Source organism: Aspergillus costaricaensis (genome assembly GCF_003184835.1).
Source record: "Aspergillus costaricaensis CBS 115574 unplaced genomic scaffold BO79scaffold_16, whole genome shotgun sequence".
Taxonomy (NCBI): Eukaryota; Fungi; Ascomycota; class Eurotiomycetes; order Eurotiales; family Aspergillaceae; genus Aspergillus; species Aspergillus costaricensis.
The window spans coordinates 785,677-803,824 of NW_020291816.1; the positions used below are offsets into that span (position 1 = coordinate 785,677).

The 18,148-nt window shown below is 51.2% G+C and overlaps 7 protein-coding genes across 7 annotated transcripts; 5 read left to right on the forward strand and 2 right to left on the reverse strand.

Annotated features, from left to right (window-relative positions):
- The first annotated feature begins 221 nt into the window (after positions 1-221).
- BO79DRAFT_209213 (putative RNA binding protein) lies at positions 222-2,104 on the forward strand. Its single transcript, XM_025682566.1, has 7 exons — positions 222-362; positions 454-519; positions 804-835; positions 919-956; positions 1,036-1,096; positions 1,143-1,218; positions 1,283-2,104. The coding sequence occupies exons 1-7, from the start codon at positions 324-326 to the stop codon at positions 1,976-1,978; spliced, it is 1,008 nt and encodes a 335-aa protein (XP_025539561.1). The 5' UTR covers positions 222-323; the 3' UTR covers positions 1,979-2,104.
- Positions 2,105-2,170: 66 nt separating this feature from the next.
- BO79DRAFT_173624 (WD40 repeat domain-containing protein) lies at positions 2,171-4,155 on the reverse strand. The gene is made up of 6 exons (XM_025679694.1): positions 3,726-4,155; positions 3,556-3,669; positions 3,466-3,505; positions 3,308-3,403; positions 2,603-3,228; positions 2,171-2,522 (listed from the first exon to the last, which is right to left on the reverse strand). The coding sequence occupies exons 1-6, from the start codon at positions 3,733-3,735 to the stop codon at positions 2,386-2,388; spliced, it is 1,023 nt and encodes a 340-aa protein (XP_025539562.1). The 5' UTR covers positions 3,736-4,155; the 3' UTR covers positions 2,171-2,385.
- A 749-nt stretch (positions 4,156-4,904) lies between these two features.
- Positions 4,905-7,637, forward strand: BO79DRAFT_209216 (WD repeat PLAP family protein). Its single transcript, XM_025682567.1, has 3 exons — positions 4,905-5,026; positions 5,116-5,569; positions 5,640-7,637. The coding sequence occupies exons 1-3, from the start codon at positions 4,979-4,981 to the stop codon at positions 7,487-7,489; spliced, it is 2,352 nt and encodes a 783-aa protein (XP_025539563.1). The 5' UTR covers positions 4,905-4,978; the 3' UTR covers positions 7,490-7,637.
- Positions 7,638-7,781: 144 nt separating this feature from the next.
- BO79DRAFT_237875 (NADHX epimerase) lies at positions 7,782-8,932 on the reverse strand (the record flags this gene model as incomplete). Its single annotated transcript, XM_025684744.1, has 5 exons — positions 7,782-8,226; positions 8,385-8,479; positions 8,547-8,612; positions 8,669-8,777; positions 8,849-8,932. The coding sequence occupies 5 exons, from the start codon at positions 8,930-8,932 to the stop codon at positions 7,795-7,797; spliced, it is 786 nt and encodes a 261-aa protein (XP_025539564.1). The 3' UTR covers positions 7,782-7,794.
- A 264-nt stretch (positions 8,933-9,196) lies between these two features.
- On the forward strand, positions 9,197-10,065 carry BO79DRAFT_209217 (mitochondrial 37S ribosomal protein bS16m). Its single transcript, XM_025682568.1, has 3 exons — positions 9,197-9,340; positions 9,457-9,652; positions 9,754-10,065. The coding sequence occupies exons 1-3, from the start codon at positions 9,264-9,266 to the stop codon at positions 9,790-9,792; spliced, it is 312 nt and encodes a 103-aa protein (XP_025539565.1). The 5' UTR covers positions 9,197-9,263; the 3' UTR covers positions 9,793-10,065.
- A 4,804-nt stretch (positions 10,066-14,869) lies between these two features.
- On the forward strand, positions 14,870-17,198 carry BO79DRAFT_17930 (RNA binding protein). The gene has a single exon (XM_025680025.1). It carries the CDS (start codon positions 15,061-15,063, stop codon positions 16,888-16,890), a length of 1,830 nt encoding a protein of 609 aa, XP_025539566.1. The 5' UTR covers positions 14,870-15,060; the 3' UTR covers positions 16,891-17,198.
- Positions 17,199-18,082, forward strand: BO79DRAFT_17931 (uncharacterized protein). Its single transcript, XM_025680027.1, has one exon. It carries the CDS (start codon positions 17,507-17,509, stop codon positions 17,954-17,956), a length of 450 nt encoding a protein of 149 aa, XP_025539567.1. The 5' UTR covers positions 17,199-17,506; the 3' UTR covers positions 17,957-18,082.
- Positions 18,083-18,148: the final 66 nt, after the last annotated feature.

The window sequence follows — 18,148 nt, forward strand, 5'->3', positions numbered from 1 at the left end:
GTAAATAGAGTACGATTTCATGTCAGTATCCCACTGAAATCTAGAACATTCAGGTCGCGCACCACCAGTAATTAGAGGCAAGCAGATGGCCATCTGCTGTATACTACGGAGTTTGGTCACGTGATTCTTCTGCTTGGCCGGGCGGTCTGAGCAGGCACGGTCCGGCATGGATCTATTCCAAGCTCATCTCCGACCTTCATTCAGCTTTCTACTGTCCATCCATCAATTCCCACTGCGCACCTGTCCACAGTGTGAATTTCAATAGTACTCGATTGTTATTTTCAATTCTCTATTCCGACAAACACCCTCCCCAACTGTTCAAGATGGACCGCAGTTTGGACGAGATTATCGCGGAGCGTCCTGTATGTCCCTGCTAACGCCTCCGGGATGACAAGTCTCAGATGGTCTGCTAGACATCACACCCTGCATGTGCGCTGACTTGCCTTCGTGTAGCAGAAGCAGAATCAGAACCGCGGCCGTCGCCCTCCTCAAGGTCGTCGCCGTGATGGCGTAAGAAAGGTATTTCTTCATCCCTGTCATCATCTCATTATGAGCTGCTGCTGTTTCTTGCGTCTGCTTTGCGCGTGTCGATGCTAACCCAGTGTGTTGCTTCTCGCAGGTCCTCCCTCCTTGTCTCTTTTCGAACATTTCTCGCGCATCGTGATAAGCAAATTTCGCTGGCCTCGTAGCAACGTCTCTCGCACAGGCAGACCGCCGCGAAGAGCCGCAGAAAGATGGAGCTGTTTACGTGAATACCTAGTGTGACTTCGAGCTGACCTTCTCTCTCTATTCGACTGCAACAGCTTCACAGAGAAGAACGTCCTGATTTGGATCTGTAATTACCTTTCCCCTTATTATTTTCCGTCCAGTGTTACAGCCCGAGTGATGGGATCGCTAATGCGTTGGCTCGACATACAGTGACTGGGTTCATGACAAGTACGAAGACGACAGAGATGGTGCGTTCTACGACTCTCAATATGGCAGATAGCCATGGGAATTCATCCCATGTTCGGTCATTCTTAACACCTTACTCAGCACGCCCTTCTCGTGCCCCCCGACGTCCGCGTGGCGACCGCTACTCCCCCTCTCCCGAACAGTATGTTTATCTAATGCGCCTCGGTGGACGAAGTTGACCTGTACAGACACAGCACTGCGTCTAGCGGAGCTAAGCTTCGCGTTGAGAACATCCACTACGACATTACAGAAACCGATCTCGAGGTAGGCCTTGTTCCAGTCCCGACCGTTTTTTCCTACTGGGCTCTAACATATGCGATCTGAAAAGGACTTGTTCACCCGCATCGGACCAATCAGCAATGTTTCTCTCGTTTACGACCGGGCAGGACGTTCCGAAGGAGTCGCCTTTGTGACCTACAGCCATATCAGCGATGCCCGAACCGCGATCAGGGAATTCGACGGCGCAAACGCCAAAGGCCAGCCTATCCGTCTGACACTCATCTCTACCGGCGCCGGAAGACGCGACCGCAACCCATTTGACAACGTGGAACGCTCGAAGGGAAGTCTATTCGACCGCGTCGAGAGACCCCGTGACCGCGACGCACGGAGTCTCAGCCCCGGTAGTAGAAGCGGCAGTCCTGATGGAGGTGCACGCCGTCGTCGTGGTCGTCGCGGTGGTGCTGGCGGCGGCGGGTACCGGCGCAGTGACGTCTCCAAACCTGCTCCCGAGCACATTGACAGATACATTCCCGGTCAGCGGTCGCCGACTCGCAACCGCGGCGCTACGAACGGGCGCCGCCAGGGCGGTGGAGGTGAGAACAGGGGCGACAGCCGCCGCACGGTCAACGGACGGCCCAGAAAGACACAGGAAGAGCTCGACCAAGAAATGGACGATTACTGGGGTGGCTCCGGAAACGCTGGGGCTGGCGCAGCCGATAAAGAAGTCATCCCTGACGAGCCTCAGCAAATTGCGCCGGCGTCTGCGCCCGCTGCGGGTGATGATGATATCGACATGATTGAGTGAAAGGCTCGCTTTCGATTTTGAGTACTCTTGTCTGCCGATTCACATCCACTTGCGAGGGCTTGTGATTGCTTTGCTTTCTTTTCATTACATGTAACTAGTATCACTCCCGGTTGGAATACAAAAGACGTCTTGAATAAAAACCAAAAGGAATTCAAAGGCATGCAGTTGACCATACCATAAGTATGGCGTATCGCTTGTTAATCGCTGCGGGTATAACAACATAGCCATGGTGTCTCTGTTTCGAATATCTACATCAAGGTAATATGCGCGCAGCCGCAATTGCATAGTGTATAAGCAGATCCATGCCACCACAGCTCGGCAGATGGGATGATCGCTTTCGTGTTGTATTTCTCTTTTTTTGTACATCTCGATATGTGAGTAGATGGCTTCCCCGCTCTATCGATCCATCACCGCCAGAGACCATACGGCTCCCTGCAAGCCTTCCACAACTTGATCGTTCCATCCTCGCTTCCTGTACCGTAGAGTTTGCCGTCAGGGGAGAAACTGACGGACCAGATCGGACCGTGGTGACCTTTTTGGACCTCTGCGAGTGGATTGTTAGTCACATTGAAGTGAACGGTGATAAATGATGGGGGGTATTAAAGGGTGGGGGATGGAATGTACCCAGCTCTTCCTCCGTGCGGACGTCGTATACTCTCGCCCAGGTATCCTCGGCACTACCCGTGACCAGTCTGCTTGTTTCATTGTTGACTGCTGCGCTGGCGACCTCGTAGCGGAAATCGATCTTCTTCAGGAGACGACCGGGGCTTAGGCCGTCGAAGAGGTAGACGGATCTGCCGGCCGCGACAGTAAGGATTCCGGCGTCGTTGGGTCTGACGGCGAGGGAGTTCAGTTCGCAACTTCCGATGGTACCTTCCACGGCGTATTCGACGACGGGGTGGCGCGAGCGAAGATCCCACCATCTGATCTTGCGGTCTTCCGCGGCGGTCGTGAGGATGTTGTAGTCCTGGTTCCAGACGATCGATTTGATGGTCCCGCCGTGAACGCCGGGGCCAATCTCGTAGCTTGTTACGGCGGAAGGGCTGGCGTCGGTGTTGGGGGTGGCACTCGTCGGTGAGGAGCTGTTACTGCCCCCACTGCGAGTGAGGTCGAAGATGCGAAGCTTCTTCTCGAAGCCACCTGTTGCGACGACCTGGGGAGAAGGCTGGATTGGAAACGCTACTGCGCGACAGATGTGCGAGTGCTGGAGAGTGTGTTTGCATTCGCCGGTGTGAGTGTCCCAGATTTTGCTGTTGTATGGGGAGAAAATTGGCAGGTTAGTGAGATGCGACGGCGGCGTGCGTTGGAAGTGGGTAGGTAGGTACTCACGCGGAGAAGTCCGCAGCTGCGGTTGCTGCCAGATTCGCATCTGTCGAGAGCCGGGCTTGCCATACTGCGCCCTTGTGGCCGAGGAAGGTTCCAATCCTAAATGACATTGATGGTAAGCATGTGCGGTGTGCGGAGTATTCAATGCGGGGAACACGCACCAGTCACCTGTTATGCCATCCCGCAACATGGGGTTGTTGTCTGGTAGATGTCAGTACGGGAATTTTAGCCATGGTTCTGAGGATTTTCACCTTTGCAGGCAGAGATTAGGTAGTACTGATCATCCTCGACGGTGGATGAGAAGTTGATGTGCGGCACGGGACGTGAGTGTCCGTGGCAGGTCAACGGCACAACTTTGGGAATGTCTGGAATGTGTCAATAGCCAATTGCTTTGAAGAATGGGCCACTGAATCCACCGCACCTGACGCCATTGTATATAAACTTCACTTGAGGTAATGTACAGAGTCAATTGCAATGTGATGAGTGTCGCATGCGATAGTAGGGGCCGTTAGATGAAGTGACGATAAGGTGTTCAGTTGAGACTGAAAAAAACCGTCTCTGAACTGTCGCAGATGAAGCGCAGAGTAGCAGTGAAGTAGAAGACACGAGAGATGAACACAGCGTAGAAGTACACAAGGAAATTCGTCAGTCTCGTCAAGTCATCAATCAGCCCGAGGTAGCGGGGTCGTTCTAGAATGATTGGAGGTGGAAGAAAGGAAAGGCAGGACAAGGAATTAGGTAGAGAAGTCGGGTCTCCCAGTTAAGGCGGTACCCTCAAACAGATGTATGAGCCACCGGCGCTTCTACAGACACGGTGGAGAGGGACTCAAGCCCGGAACAATGAGAACGATGGAGATGAAGCTGGTTGGGGGGAAGTTTGGGACTTTCTTTTTGATATTCACGCGAATCGTCGCCGGGCCGTTAGCCGCCCTAAGCCTATCGGGGACTAGTGTCAAACGGCACGTGAGGGGTAAATGTCCCTAATCGGTTCCCAAATAGGCAATCTGGATGCATTCATGGACTTCGATATTTTGATACTACAACGACGCGCAGATGTGTGTTGAATCCAGAACAATGGCATTTGGGCTTCTGCACGTGCATCGGATACCCTGCGGGTATTGCACTACTAACATGCGATGTGGTCCCTGAGTGAGGAGGGCCATTTCAGCGCATTTTCGTAGGAAATCGTGGTATGGAACTCAGGATGGAAATCAGCATTTGTTCCTTATGGAAACCCAATGCAAACTAAGACTAGTAGTGAATCCAGAATGGCCACTAGTCGAGTACCCAGTCAAGCCAGGGTATAGCTCCATTCCCAACCCGATAGTACTAACTAGCTAATAGTTTCTTAGTAACATGGCTTATCAAGACTTGGATTCTAGCAACTTCTTCCCGGCGAATACACTGGCGAGCCACCGCCCACGTGATTGCCCCAGATGGTCCCATGGCCCTCCCTTTAGTCTCTAAGCAGCAGCTCCTCAGGTACTCCAGGTCAACTAGTACTACTAAGCAGGAACTCCCCCCCTCCCTCTCTTCCCAAAGGTGCCTTGAAACCCTCCCGGCCATCTTTGGTGCCTCCATTTCATCCTTTTGGCTCTTGCCAGTTCCCCCTCTTCATCCTCAACCCCTTCTACTGGGATCTATATTTCCCTAATTCTCTCCACTGGTCTATGTATGCCTGAGTTCAAGATCTCCGCTTCTCTGGAGGGCCACGGCGATGATGTAAGAACGTCCCGGCTGTTAACGCTGGCCACCTTTCACCTTCCAACCCTCCATTGTCGCCCACTGACGCCTCTTTCTCTCACTCTCAGGTTCGCGCCGTGGCCTTTCCGAATCCCAATGCTATATTCTCGGCGTCCCGAGATGCAACAGTCCGACTCTGGAAACTAGTCTCCACCCCACCTCCGGCATATGACTACACCATCACCTCTCACGGCCAGGCCTTCATCAACGCTTTGGCATACTACCCACCTACCCCCCAGTTTCCTGATGGACTTGTCCTTTCCGGTGGTCAAGACACTATTATTGAAGCCAGACAACCAGGCAAAGCTGCCGATGATAACGCGGATGCTATGCTCTTGGGCCATACACATAATGTCTGTGCGCTGGATGTGTCACATGATGGCGGATGGGTAGTCAGTGGAAGCTGGGACTCGACAGCTAGGCTATGGAAGGTGGGTAAATGGGAAACCGATGTCGTGCTGGAGGGTCATCAAGGAAGTGTTTGGACGGTACTTGCTTATGACAAGGATACCGTCATCACAGGTAAGCGCGCGCCGTACCCCTGCATATATGACGGATGGATCATTCCATGCATATGCTAACAACTCTCCAGGCTGCGCGGATAAAATGATACGCATTTTCAACACCTCCGGCACTCTGCTGAGAACGATCAAAGATTCCCAGGACGTTGTGAGAGCTCTTTGCAAGGTTCCCGCCTCCAACCCCACTGGCGCACACTTTGCTTCGGCGAGCAACGATGGAGTGATTCGTCTCTTTACCATACAAGGCCAACTCGTCGGGGAGGTGCATGGCCACGAGAGCTTTATTTATTCGCTGGCCGCTTTGCCCTCGGGTGAGTTGGTCAGTTCTGGAGAAGATCGGACGGTGAGGATCTGGGATGGTACGCAGTGCGTACAGACAATCACGCACCCTGCGATCTCTGTCTGGAGCGTTGCGGTATGCAAGGAGACCGGCGACATTGTCACAGGAGCCAGTGACCGCATCACACGCGTGTTTAGCAGAAGCCAGGAACGCGTGGCAAGCGCAGAAGTAGTACAACAGTTCGAAAAGACTGTCAAGGAGTCGGCAATTCCGGAGCAGCAGGTTGGTAAGATCAACAAAGATCAGCTTCCGGGTACGGAATTTCTCAGGCAGAAATCGGGAACCAAGGACGGGCAGGTGCAGATGATCCGTGAGGACGATGGTAGCGTTACTGCTCACACTTGGTCAGCCGCATCACGGGAATGGGTTGCAGTTGGTACGGTAGTTGATTCCGCTGCCAGCAGTGGAAGGAAAACGGAGTATCTGGGTCAAGACTACGACTATGTCTTCGACGTTGACGTGGAAGACGGCAAACCTCCCCTCAAATTGCCATACAACGTCTCTCAAAACCCGTACGAGGCTGCGACCAAGTTCATCCAGGACAACGAACTGTCGATGAACTACCTTGATCAAGTCGCTCAGTTCATCGTTCAAAATACGCAAGGCGCAACACTTGGTCAGACCTCACAGGGTCCGACGCCTGCGGGGGCCGATCCTTGGGGTCAAGAGAGGCGTTATCGTCCCGAAGATGCGCAGTCACCTCCTGCTCCGGAGGCTCGACCGAAGGTCCTTCCGCAAAAGACCTATCTTTCCATCAAATCTGCCAACCTCAAATTGATCGCCAAGAAGTTGCAAGAGCTGAACCAACACGTCATATCTTCCGGATCGAAAGAGTTGTCGCTCAGCCCTTCGGAGATGGAGACGGTGGCAACCCTGTGTGGTCAGTTGGAGTCCTCAAATGTCGAGCAGTCTCCGGCAGTGGAGGCTGGTGTTGTTTTATTATACAAGGTTGCAACCGTCTGGCCTGTCGCGAGCAGACTGCCGGGTCTTGATCTTCTCCGTTTGTCCGCCGCTGCCACTCCCGTGACTGCCACGGCCGATTACGATGGCAAGGATCTCATCTCAGGCATCCAGTCTAGTGGGGTGTTTGACTCACCATTCAATGTTAATAATGCGATGCTGTCAATACGCATGCTCGCCAACCTTTTCGAAACGGACGCGGGACGTGACCTTGCCACTAGCAGGTTTGAGCAAATCCTGAGCGGCGTCAAGTCCGCTTTAACCAATAGTGGGACGACGCCGAACCGAAATCTCACCATTGCCATTACAACCCTCTACATCAACTTTGCCGTTTACCTCACCTCTGCGGGCAGAGAATCGATGCCTGAGTCATCGGAACAGGCTCTGGTCCTTCTTAACGAGCTAACGACAATGATTACCGGTGAAAAGGATTCTGAAGCAGTCTATCGCGGTCTTGTGGCTCTAGGAACTTTGGTCAACGGACTAGGGGAAGAAGTCAAGACTGCGGCCAAGGAAGTGTACGATGTTGGAGATGTTTTGAAGAAGATTTCAAGCTCGGGTCTTGGTAAAGAACCAAGAATCAAGGGTATCATAGGCGAGATTAAGGAGTCGTTATCATGAAGGTATAGCATGTTGAGGCCCGGGTCTTAAGACATTCTATACCTCATGGAGCGTCTGTGTTCTGCTTCACTACTGCTGTCTATAGCACGTATACATCTCTAGTTCACGATAGCGATACACACTACACTGCATGAATTCCATATTGGACATATTCTCAAGATATTCGTCGCTAATATTAGGTTTCCTATGGCGCTATGCATATGATGTAACAACAATGTAAACTCATAAGTATTCTGACCTTCATCTACTAAGTACCTAAGCCTAGCAAATAGGCCATTTTATTCATCATTTACCCGCTCCAGCCCTCAAAGCTTTCCCTCAGCATCAACCCCCACCTCGACAATCTGCTCGATACCCGGATACTCCGGCAGATCCAATTTATACTTATCCGCAATACTCTTCGTCAGGAACCGTCCACCCAGGAAATGCCGTCCCTTGTAATACTTCACGCACGGCTTCGGCGCAGTCAGACTGATGAGCGCCTCCGGCATGAACTTCGATCCCGGGCCTTCCTTGGGTGGGCCGCTCTCAATGTCCCAGGAACTGGGCGCATCGACGCTCAGAACGGGGATACTGGCTGTTTCGATTTGGGAGATGATGGTTGGGAAGGGTTCGCGGAGGGGTCCGCCGAATGAGAAGCCGAAGATGGCGTCGACGAGGAAGTCGGCGGATTTGATGGCTACGGGGAGGTCGGAGATGAATGGGACGGAGAGGTTCTCGAGTTGTGTTTTGAGGCGCTGTGTTGTTTGAGGAGGTTAGTAGGCTGGGGTGTGTGGCTGGAGAGTGATGTGTGTAGGAATGGATGCATGTATATGTACATATTTGCAGGGTGGGGGTCCCAGCTTCATGTTTCGGGTCACGTCAATGACATGTGGGGCGATTACTGAGAGCTTACCTGGTAGAGTTCGTTCTTGCCCTGCTTTGGATAGTAAATTGAGGGCTTGTACCCATAGTGAGCTAGATGGCGTGCGGCTACTAGGCCATCGCCGCCTGAGAGGAGGTTAAAATCGTTGTTTGTTCTGTGACTGATGGAAATGAAGGGTCGTTCGAGGCCTACCGTTGTTTCCTGGGCCGCAGATAACCAAAACATCCTTACCCGAGCTTGGTGGATGAATGCGGTAGACTGAGATGTCAGAGTGCCTGGTTTTAGATTGTTGCTGGAAGGTGTCGCATTCTTACCGGCTTGAGAGACAGAGAGGCCCGCTAGTTCCATTAACTGGTCCAATGACCAGCCACCTATTTCCATGAGGTCTTTATCGAGGGATGCGGCATCTTTTGAGGAGATGGCCTGTTTGGGATATTTCTCGTGAGTATGGTGTACTCTTCTTCTTAGGCGGAAATAGTGAAGTTATTGCACACCTTCAATGACATCTTGGCGGATCTACTATAGTATCGAAATAATGCGGGGATAGGGTTCCGCCTGGGGAGTGCGGCACGGAACATACAATGGTGCCTTTTAAGTGCAAGGTTGAGCGTGAAGACTATGCAGCAGCACTCCGATATACTCAATGCAATGGATAGGTGTAGGAAATATTGCTAGGAGGAGCGATTCTTTAAGGTGGTGTAAATGCGATTGCATCATTGTTATCGGGCCCTCCCCACTGACCGACGCTAATCCGAATTCCGCAGTCTCGGCCCGACAAATCTCCCGACCAGGCTGGAAACTGCCGCGGAGTCGGAGACTCTGGCCTGCTTGAGCTTGATCAAGTTGCCCTTTTGCTGTGCAGTCGCTCATCTTATTTTTGCTTCCCAATTGCAGAAATCGCCCGTCAAGATGGTCGTTCGCATTCGCCTCTCCCGCTTTGGAAACCGGCACCAGCCGTTCTACAACATCGTTGTTGCTCAGGCACGGTAGGTAAATTTTTTATGGATCCCGGGGATCAGTATATCGCGTTCCGCGAGCGACTCACTGGGAGTGTTCTAAGAGGAGTATGAGATCTTATGCTAATGGGGATTGTCTTTTATAGGTCGGCTCGCGACTCGAAACCTCTTGAAGTTATCGGTACCTTCAACCCTATTCCGCAGCGCCCTACGAACCTGTCCGAGAAGGAGGCCCGCACCGCCAAAGCATACAAGGAGATTTCGCTCGATCGATCTCGAGCCAAGTACTGGATTGGTGTTGGCGCACAGCCCAGTGATGGCGTTTGGAAGTTACTAAACCTCGTACGTTGCCTGCCACTATATAACAAGCATGTCCGCTAGTAGGAAGGGGATATGGACCTGGGTTACGACATCGATTGACTAATATTCGGTATCTACCACAGGCCGGGATTGTGAAAGAAAGCAAGAATGTGAAAAACTGAGGCGTGGATATCTGTTCACTTCGACATCTGTATACTTGCACGGTGCACTCACCTTCGAGCTTCTGTTGCTCGGATAGGGTGAGGCGAATACTGTCATTTTCGGGGACGTTGGCGAGTTCTCCGGAGTGGAAGAACTTTTCTTTTCTGTTTTTCAATATCATGCTACTGGCATTACTCATGGCGTTTACTGAGAGCTATTCTCCTGGAATTGATTTATGGGTCGAGAATTTATGTACATTATGTGAGTCGAATACGTGCTGCCTGAGGCCTCTGTGCTTGTGTGATATACAATATACGTTTTATCAGGCCTCTGTTCCCCCTTTTCTCGGCATAAGCGTTCCAACGTGCAGCCAGATGCCTCATCTTAGGTATGGCGATTATGACTGGCAGGGATGAGGTTTCCGCGCTGCATGGGCAGGCATACGTTCCTTGAGCCTGCTAAATTAATGCTAAAAGCCACCTCCGGGATCAGTCAGGGTTTCCATCTGCGAGGCGGAAACAGAGGCAGAGAAAGAGGGCAACATTTCTATGCTACGGTCGTGTTGAAACTTCCAGATGCAGTCTGGTAAATCTATAGAGAGGCCTGAATACACATCTCTTATGTGTTCCTTTTTGCTGAGCAACAGCGGGCTCAATATGATCAAATCATTCATTATCTTGCTTAGTTAAGAAGGACAGGGGGCAGCAGAAAGTCCCGAGCGACTCCGTACTTTGTGCATCACTGCATGGCTGCTCCCTTGCGCTCAAGGCTGGCAGGTGACCATGCAGGCATCACCACTTGGCTTTTCCGTTAGATCAGCACTGTCATGAAGCAACGCCCAGATCGCCCAATCCGAGCCAACCACATCTGCGACAATGAAAGGGCGTTTGATCCTTGATGCACGTCTTCAGTTTCGGTGAATAAGAATGTGGTGAGAGATTCAGAATACCCAGACAGAAGGATAATAGATTAAACTTAAAGAGGTGTGTGTACTTTAGGTACTACTATCTATCGCGTCTTATCAGTCTAACTTACATCCACGTATCAGAACGACGAGTCCAACTTGGAAAAATGAATTTCCCACCCCTCTCGCAAATCTGGCGTATACATTACCTAACCTGCATATAGGCATCTAGGTGAAATAGCGCGTTGCTGGCATCTAGTCCTATGCTTCTGCTATGATACCTTGTAAATCCCGAGTCATCGGTGCCACTCCCTCAGCCGTCATTCATCTCGGGATGAGCGGCAACCTGGTGCACGGAGACATGGTACTCCGCAAACACTAGGGAGAAGTAAATATGAGGGGGGGAAAAAATATGACCATGCCTTGGTCTTCTTCCTCACTACGAAATACCGTTCATCCCCGGCACCCACTGGACACCTGAAAGGATTCCCGTTCCCCTCTCTCTCATTGTCCCAAATCCCAATCATTGCCCGCGCAATGAGGGTCAGTCATGGACCAATCCCGTTCTGCGGGCAAGGCACAGAACGCACCAGTCCCGAGTCCAGACGTCTGACGGACCGTGATGATTGGCTGTCGTAGTGAATTTCAGGTGGGAAGATCAGCGTCAGAGTTTGTCCTTCCCATGGATCTCTGGCAGCCACACCACCAGGGCCCGCCTCTCCCACTCATCCCAACTGAGGTACATGATGGTACCTATCGACGCTCATGGGTGCTCATATTAGCTCTTGTATGGGGAGGTCTCGTCTCAGCTGGACGGTAGCGTTATGCCTGATTGATCAATATTTTGATTGGTTGACTGGCTTGATTTGAAGCCAGAAAACATCCAGGAAGGACATCCTGGTTTGGTTCTGACTATCCAATACCCAGGATAACTGACTAGCTTGCTATGCGCGCTAATCGCTAGTTGTGCAGATAATAAGAATGAGTCTTGATTTTAGCAGAAGAAGAGAAGATGGTAAGCATTTGCGCCTTTGAATCTGCCACCGATTTTGTCAGGGTGATGATGAGTTTTGTTATTTTATTTTTCCTTCATACGGTCAGCTGAGAGCATCGCCTATACCCTCCGTCCATGGTCCATGGTGCCGAGGCAGTTCACTCAATGAGCCTTTTGAGGGAAAGCAATTCGGAGGTTTTAACGTCATGTACCCAGAAACAAGCACATTGGGGCAAAGAAAAACATTGTGCTCTAGACGACTAGATCTGTAGCCTTACACCTTAGTACGAGTCCGGACTTTAATTCGAACGTTTACTTGTGGACTTCGGAGTGGATCGCTTGATTCTGTTTGATTATGTGCAGTAAGCTAGGAAGGCTTCGGGCTGTAAGGCAGGATGGCTCTTCGACATCCATGGGTATGCTCCGCGGGGTGGCTTTTGTGTCGTACAGAGCGATAAAGCCCCCCCCCGTGATCAGGTGGATGGGGTAAATAGGGTTCCTATAAACACGGTTGGGATGATTTTGCCTTTATCACACGGGAAAGGTCTTCGTCATATATCTCGGGGCGGCATGAGTCAAGAGGAGGACTGCGACTCATGGTAGTAGTATTCGAGGTAGGACTGGGAGGTGAAGGGGAAGGCTGCAGTATAGCCCCATAAGTGCAGGCATGAGATGATGGCCAACTGTATGAGAGGATTTATGCGAGAACCCCACCAGCGACTGGGGGGAATAGTAATCGATTCTCAGCCGTTTGAGTGAGTTGACTGGTACAATCGGATAGATGCGTAGGTTGGTAGATGCTGGCTGGATCTGGATCTTCATGACTACTGTAGGTTCTTGACGTTGATGGTGTTGTTCATCTTTATTGCTGTCCGCACCCTTGTGGTTCGATTGCAAATTTACAAGTGATAGTTGTTGCTATCTAGTTTAAATATCCAACCATGAGTCTCCCTGAGAAGCCCCAAATTTGAATGAATGTATCATAAATATGGCCTCGGCAATTGAACTTAAGCAGATTGGATGTTGTGTTGAATGTGAATCTCTCTGCCTTTGAGAGAGGGCTCCTTCTGCCCTATTTGCCACGCGCCTTGGGGCGTTCAGGACACGCACCTGTGATGTCGCATCCGGATGCTTGTTCCCTCCTTTGTTTCGGTTGTTTGCGTGAAGGACTGCCGCAATCGGGTGGTCTTCCTGGATGGTCTGGATGCGAAGATGTTCCTCAATGACACCTAGATAGAAAACAGGTGAATTCATCGTTCGACAACAGCGAAACAGACCATGTGAATTTGAGATCTAACTAAACAGAAGTTGGTTGAATCGATGCATGGATGAAGAACAACTTTTCCAGGCACACACGGCCACCGGACAGATCCAAAGCACGCCAAAGCAAGCATCAGCACGGGATCGGCTGGCACTCCATTGATAGCGCGTCGTGTCATCTTAAACTGCCGGGTCGCGCTTCAGCTGCAAGCGCTCGTTGGACGGCGCATCTTAGTCACTTTTTCCTTTTTGGACCCGTTCTAGTTCGGGGATTAGTCGACAGGCCCTCAAGGGAACTCCCGACTGGCCATCGCTTCATGGAACGGAGCCAGTCTCGATCCGTGGACCAGACCAGACGAGACAGAAGACGGTCGGGTCGGCCGTCCTCAGTCAATCTTGCTTTCTCTCTCTCTCTCTCTCTCTCTGTCTCTCTCTCTCTCTGACGCTTTGGTTTCTTTTCCTTTCCCTCTTTCGCCCCCTTCAACTTTACTCGGTTTCCTAGTATTCTCTTCCCCCCCCTAAAAGTCCAAAAGGACCGGCCAGTCCACTCCCTAAATGTAAAAAAGGACCGTTCCGGAACTTGACGTTCATTCATCTTTTTCTTCACCTTATTATTAGTTAAGTGTAGTATTATTATTAATTTCCATTTTTATTTATTATTATTATTTTTATTTTTATTCGCATTATTAGGATTATTGCTGTCTACGCAGTACTACCAGATAACTACACCTACTCCTACGTTCTACTACTATCTACCCCATAGATACACTACTACCCATTTCGCCGGATCCTTTCTCACCATTTCCAGTTTCAGTTCCTACGGTTCCTTACGCCGATTGTACGGCAGCCTTTCCTCTTCCTCTTCCTCTTCCTCTTCCTCTTTCTTCTTCTCATTCCCTTTTCCATTTCCCTCTCTTCCCCCATCTTCATCGTCATCATCGTCATCATCTACCCATTCCATACATTTATCCACCTAACAATCGATCTATCGATTTCTTTCTTCATTGATTACTACAGTCAGAAATATCTCGTTCCCAGTCGATTAACGGATTCTCGGGTACTACTACTACAAAACACCTTGAACATTGATTTGATTCATTACATTGAGTCCTCTACTACTAAACAACTACTACTGCACTACACCACGAACTAAACCACTACCACCACGCATTCTACCAACGACTGCCTACGGCACTTACTTAACGCGCCTCCCCCTCCCTCTTTCTTCCCACCACCCACTCATTCCCTTCCCACCACTCACTCACTAAACCCACTAAATACTACTTACTACTTGACTTGCTACCAATCTCTCTCCCTCCCCTCCTCCTCCCTCCCTCCCTCCTCCTCCTCCCACCCCCCAAAACTCAACCCAATCTAACTTTATCCTTCCCCCGAACGGTCTTGGTCCTCGCCGTCCTTCCCTTCCTCTCTTTCTTCTTCCTCTTCCCTTCTTCCTCACCCACCCTCCCCCAACTTTCTCCTCCTACTCCCCCCCCCCCCCCCCCCCCCCCCCCCCCCCCCCCCCCAAAAAAAAAAAAAAAAAAAAAAAAAAAAAAAAAAAAAAAAAAAAAAAAAAAAAAAAAAAAAAAAAAAAAACCCCCCCCCAATCCTTCGCCATCTTCCCTTTCCGTTCCCGTTCGCGTCTTCCATCCTCCCCTATTCTACCTCTACCTCTCTACCTTCCCAACTTCTGCCTGTACCATTTACATTTTATTACTGAGTCGCATAATCATTCCTTTTGCATTTGATTATCAATTCATTTTTCCTTTTTCCATTCCCATCGTGTGTGGCCTACACTTCTTGTCTCTCCCTCGGACACTCGGTCCGTCGCATCCTTACCTCCTTAAACACGCATACCGCGAGTTCAATTGCGCGTGTTGATCCATCGCACTTTTGCTTCCCCCCAACGAGATTGCGTCAGAATTCTGATCCTCTAATCTGGTTGATTTACCATTTCACATTTTCTACTTGTTCCTGACACTCCTCTGGCTGAGCCCCTCCAGCCTCTGTCCCATCTGTCATCCGGTTGCCTCCCGCACTCCCTTACCTTCTTGGAGGAGCCCGTGCTCCCGTCCGCTCGTGGGGTTAATCGATCGAGTCAGACGCTTTTAGAATTTCGGTCCGTGAGGCATGAGTGGCAGTTCGAATCAGTCAACCCGTACGAGTCCAGGCTCCTACAGCACTACTCAGCGCACGCCCTCGGTCTCTTCGGGCGCGTCGCCTACCCACCAGCCGCTTTCGGCCTCTCAAGCGCCCGCGACGGCCCAGAATGCGATGTCGACCGACGTGTACAATACGCCCGCATCGCAGGCACCAACTTCGTTAGGTCCTTCGTTTACCTACCCTTTCTCCCCGATCGGCCCCTCTTCCACTTTTGACAACGTTTCCTCATCTGCTATGCGTCTGGGCGACTCGGATCGGTCGGCGCAGGGCCTGAATGGCTTTATCCGACCGACAAATGGAACAGGTGGCGGCGCGATCCTTATGCGCAAACTCCCGCGCAACACCAGTCGCGATGCTCTGCGCAGCATGCTCCTCTTTGCCAAAGATTTTGTGGATGCCGATTTCGTGCCTTCCGACGCTCCGGAGGACAACGGATACTTGTGTGCGGTCGCGCGCTTCAGCACCCTGGCTGCTGCGGAAGAAGCACGAGCACTTCTCGACGGCAAACCGAATTCCAAGAACGACGCCACCATGATTGTGGAAATGTTTTACGGCTCAGTTGGTTCCTCCTTGGTGCCCAGACGAAACACGATTGACCACACCGCGACTCGGGGCTTACTGGGACATGTTAATGGAGGTTTACCGCGACAGTCGTCGCGCTTCAACGGGACTTTCCAGACCTTGGAGAAGTTGAACGCGACCACTGCTACCTCTGGTGATACCCTGCCCCCATCTGAACCTGGCTCCCGTCTCCACAGTCTCTTCTCCCCCCAGTCCCCGATCGGCAACGGCGTTCCCGAGCTCCCGCGAGTCAGTGGCAAATCGATGATTGATCAGGATATTGATGAAGATACTGGAGAGCTGCTCAAGGATCCCGTGGGCTATGCCGAAAACGGGCATTCGTCTTCTGTCTCTGTCCCTCGACGTTCCACGAACCCTCAGATTCTGGGTAACCAGTTTGCCAACATGTCTTTGGCTGGCAATCTCAATTCCCCTCCACTACCGAATTACAACCAAGGAGGAAACGCGCACGTCGGCGTTCCAAACCCTCCATCGACCTTTCCCCAATCGATGAACAATAACATCGGGACGGGCCATGTGTTCCCTTATGGTAATCCGCATGTACCTCGCCATAGTCTCCCTGCAGCCAACCCGAACGACATGAACCCTCCATGCAATACATTATACGTGGGGAACTTACCCCCCGATACCTCCGAGGAAGAGCTGAAGGCTCTGTTCTCTAAGCAGCGTGGATACAAGCGTTTGTGCTTCCGAAACAAACAGAATGGGCCGATGTGCTTCGTGGAATTTGACGACGTGGGCACCGCTGGCAAAGCCCTGAACGAGTTGTATGGCGTGAAGTTATCCAACAGCATCAAGACCGGCATCCGTCTAAGCTTCTCGAAGAACCCCCTCGGGGTCCGATCAGGACAGCCCGGCTCCATGAGCGCGTCTAATGCCATGGCCTCTCAAGGTGGTGTGCCTGGGGGTAGCAGTCTCGGTGGAATGCATAACCACATGTTTTCGACGGTCAGTGGACCGCCACCGGGCCTGTCTGCGCCTCCAGGCTTGGTCCCTCCCGTGGCAGTTAGGAGCAACGGTGCCATGCATCCCTCCGGGAGTCCAAATGCACCATTGCCCAACAACGGTACCTTCAATGCCAATTCGGGACTTGGAATTCGGACAAATCCGATGAACGCAATGGTGTCCCCGCCACCTCAGCTCACCGGCGGAGCTTCGGGACCCAATGTGGGTGGCTACAATTCCTACTACCCGGATTATATGATGGGTCGGTAGGAAGGTGCACGTTTCTGTGGAGATAATGTCCGACATGCTTGATGATCACTGGGCTACCTGGCGCATTGGGGGTTGTTATTGTTTCTAATTCATGAGCTAGATCAGCATTTGGAGGCTCGCCTTCCTCCTGGGAGTAAGGACCACGGGGCTCTCGCTTTTTCAGCTTTGCTTTCTATGATTGTATTCCATTCGTTTGCTGTGCACTCCGATAGCATGGGATCAGGGGCGCTGTTACTATACATGTCGTGTTTGTTGTTTTTTCTTTTCTTGGGTGGGAGACATTGCATTTGTGCGCGTATGGGTTTCTCTTTAATACGTCCAGGAGCCCGTGTGGATTTTCATTGCCAACTTCGCTTGTTTCACTTGCCCTGTCGTCATGTTTGCACTACCTTCATACCCTGTGCCGTGTTGTTGCGTTATCTATTCAGATGTTTTCCTAATAGTTGCTTTCTCTGCCTTTCCTTCCTATGAGAGGGGAGGCTTCGATTGTCTGTCCGTTCTTCTCCATTCTTGTGTGCGTGCTACTGTCTACATGTGGGAAATTGCCGATCGTTTCGCTTGATCAAACCTTTCAGCCCTTCGTTTGACCCCCTCAATCACGCAGGATGGGAGAAGGATGCGTTGGCCGAGACCAGAAAGCCAGAAATCCCGGAAATCCCGGAGGGATATTCTTTGTACTGGATCTTGTTTGAGCTACCGACCACCCTCCCGTGTTGTGATACATTGTTTGCAGCCTTCATCTGGACAACAGCTAATCATTGTGCGGGGCGTTTACCTGGGTACCTATACACTTGAGATACATTTCTGGGACGTCATCTATCTGTCTTACTCTGATCATTGGGCAAGGGGTGTATCCCAAGGCATGTGTTGGCTGCTGCTGGCCGCCTGGGATTGTAGCGCATTGTTCCGTCCCTTATTCGCATCGTGTTTTGCAGCGTTGTTGCTCTTCCGTCATTGCTTGGGTTACATGGGAGTCATGGAGGCTATTACTACCCTATTTATTTCTTCGTCACCTTTGCTAGTCTTGATTTTTCTATTTGTCCCTTTGCCGGGGGGGATCTGTTGATGAGCGGGAATTTACCCTGGAAAAGAGGCGTGTTGAATTTGCTTCCCTTCTTTTAACTTCGCGGGAAATTGCTCTACATGTACCAGCTTCAACAATGGAATTGCACCGGTCATTCACTTAAGAACATTTGACAGTCATAGACCTGGAGGGAGAAAGTTCGTAGTTCTTGTTGGGAGCCCGTGGGGAATGAAG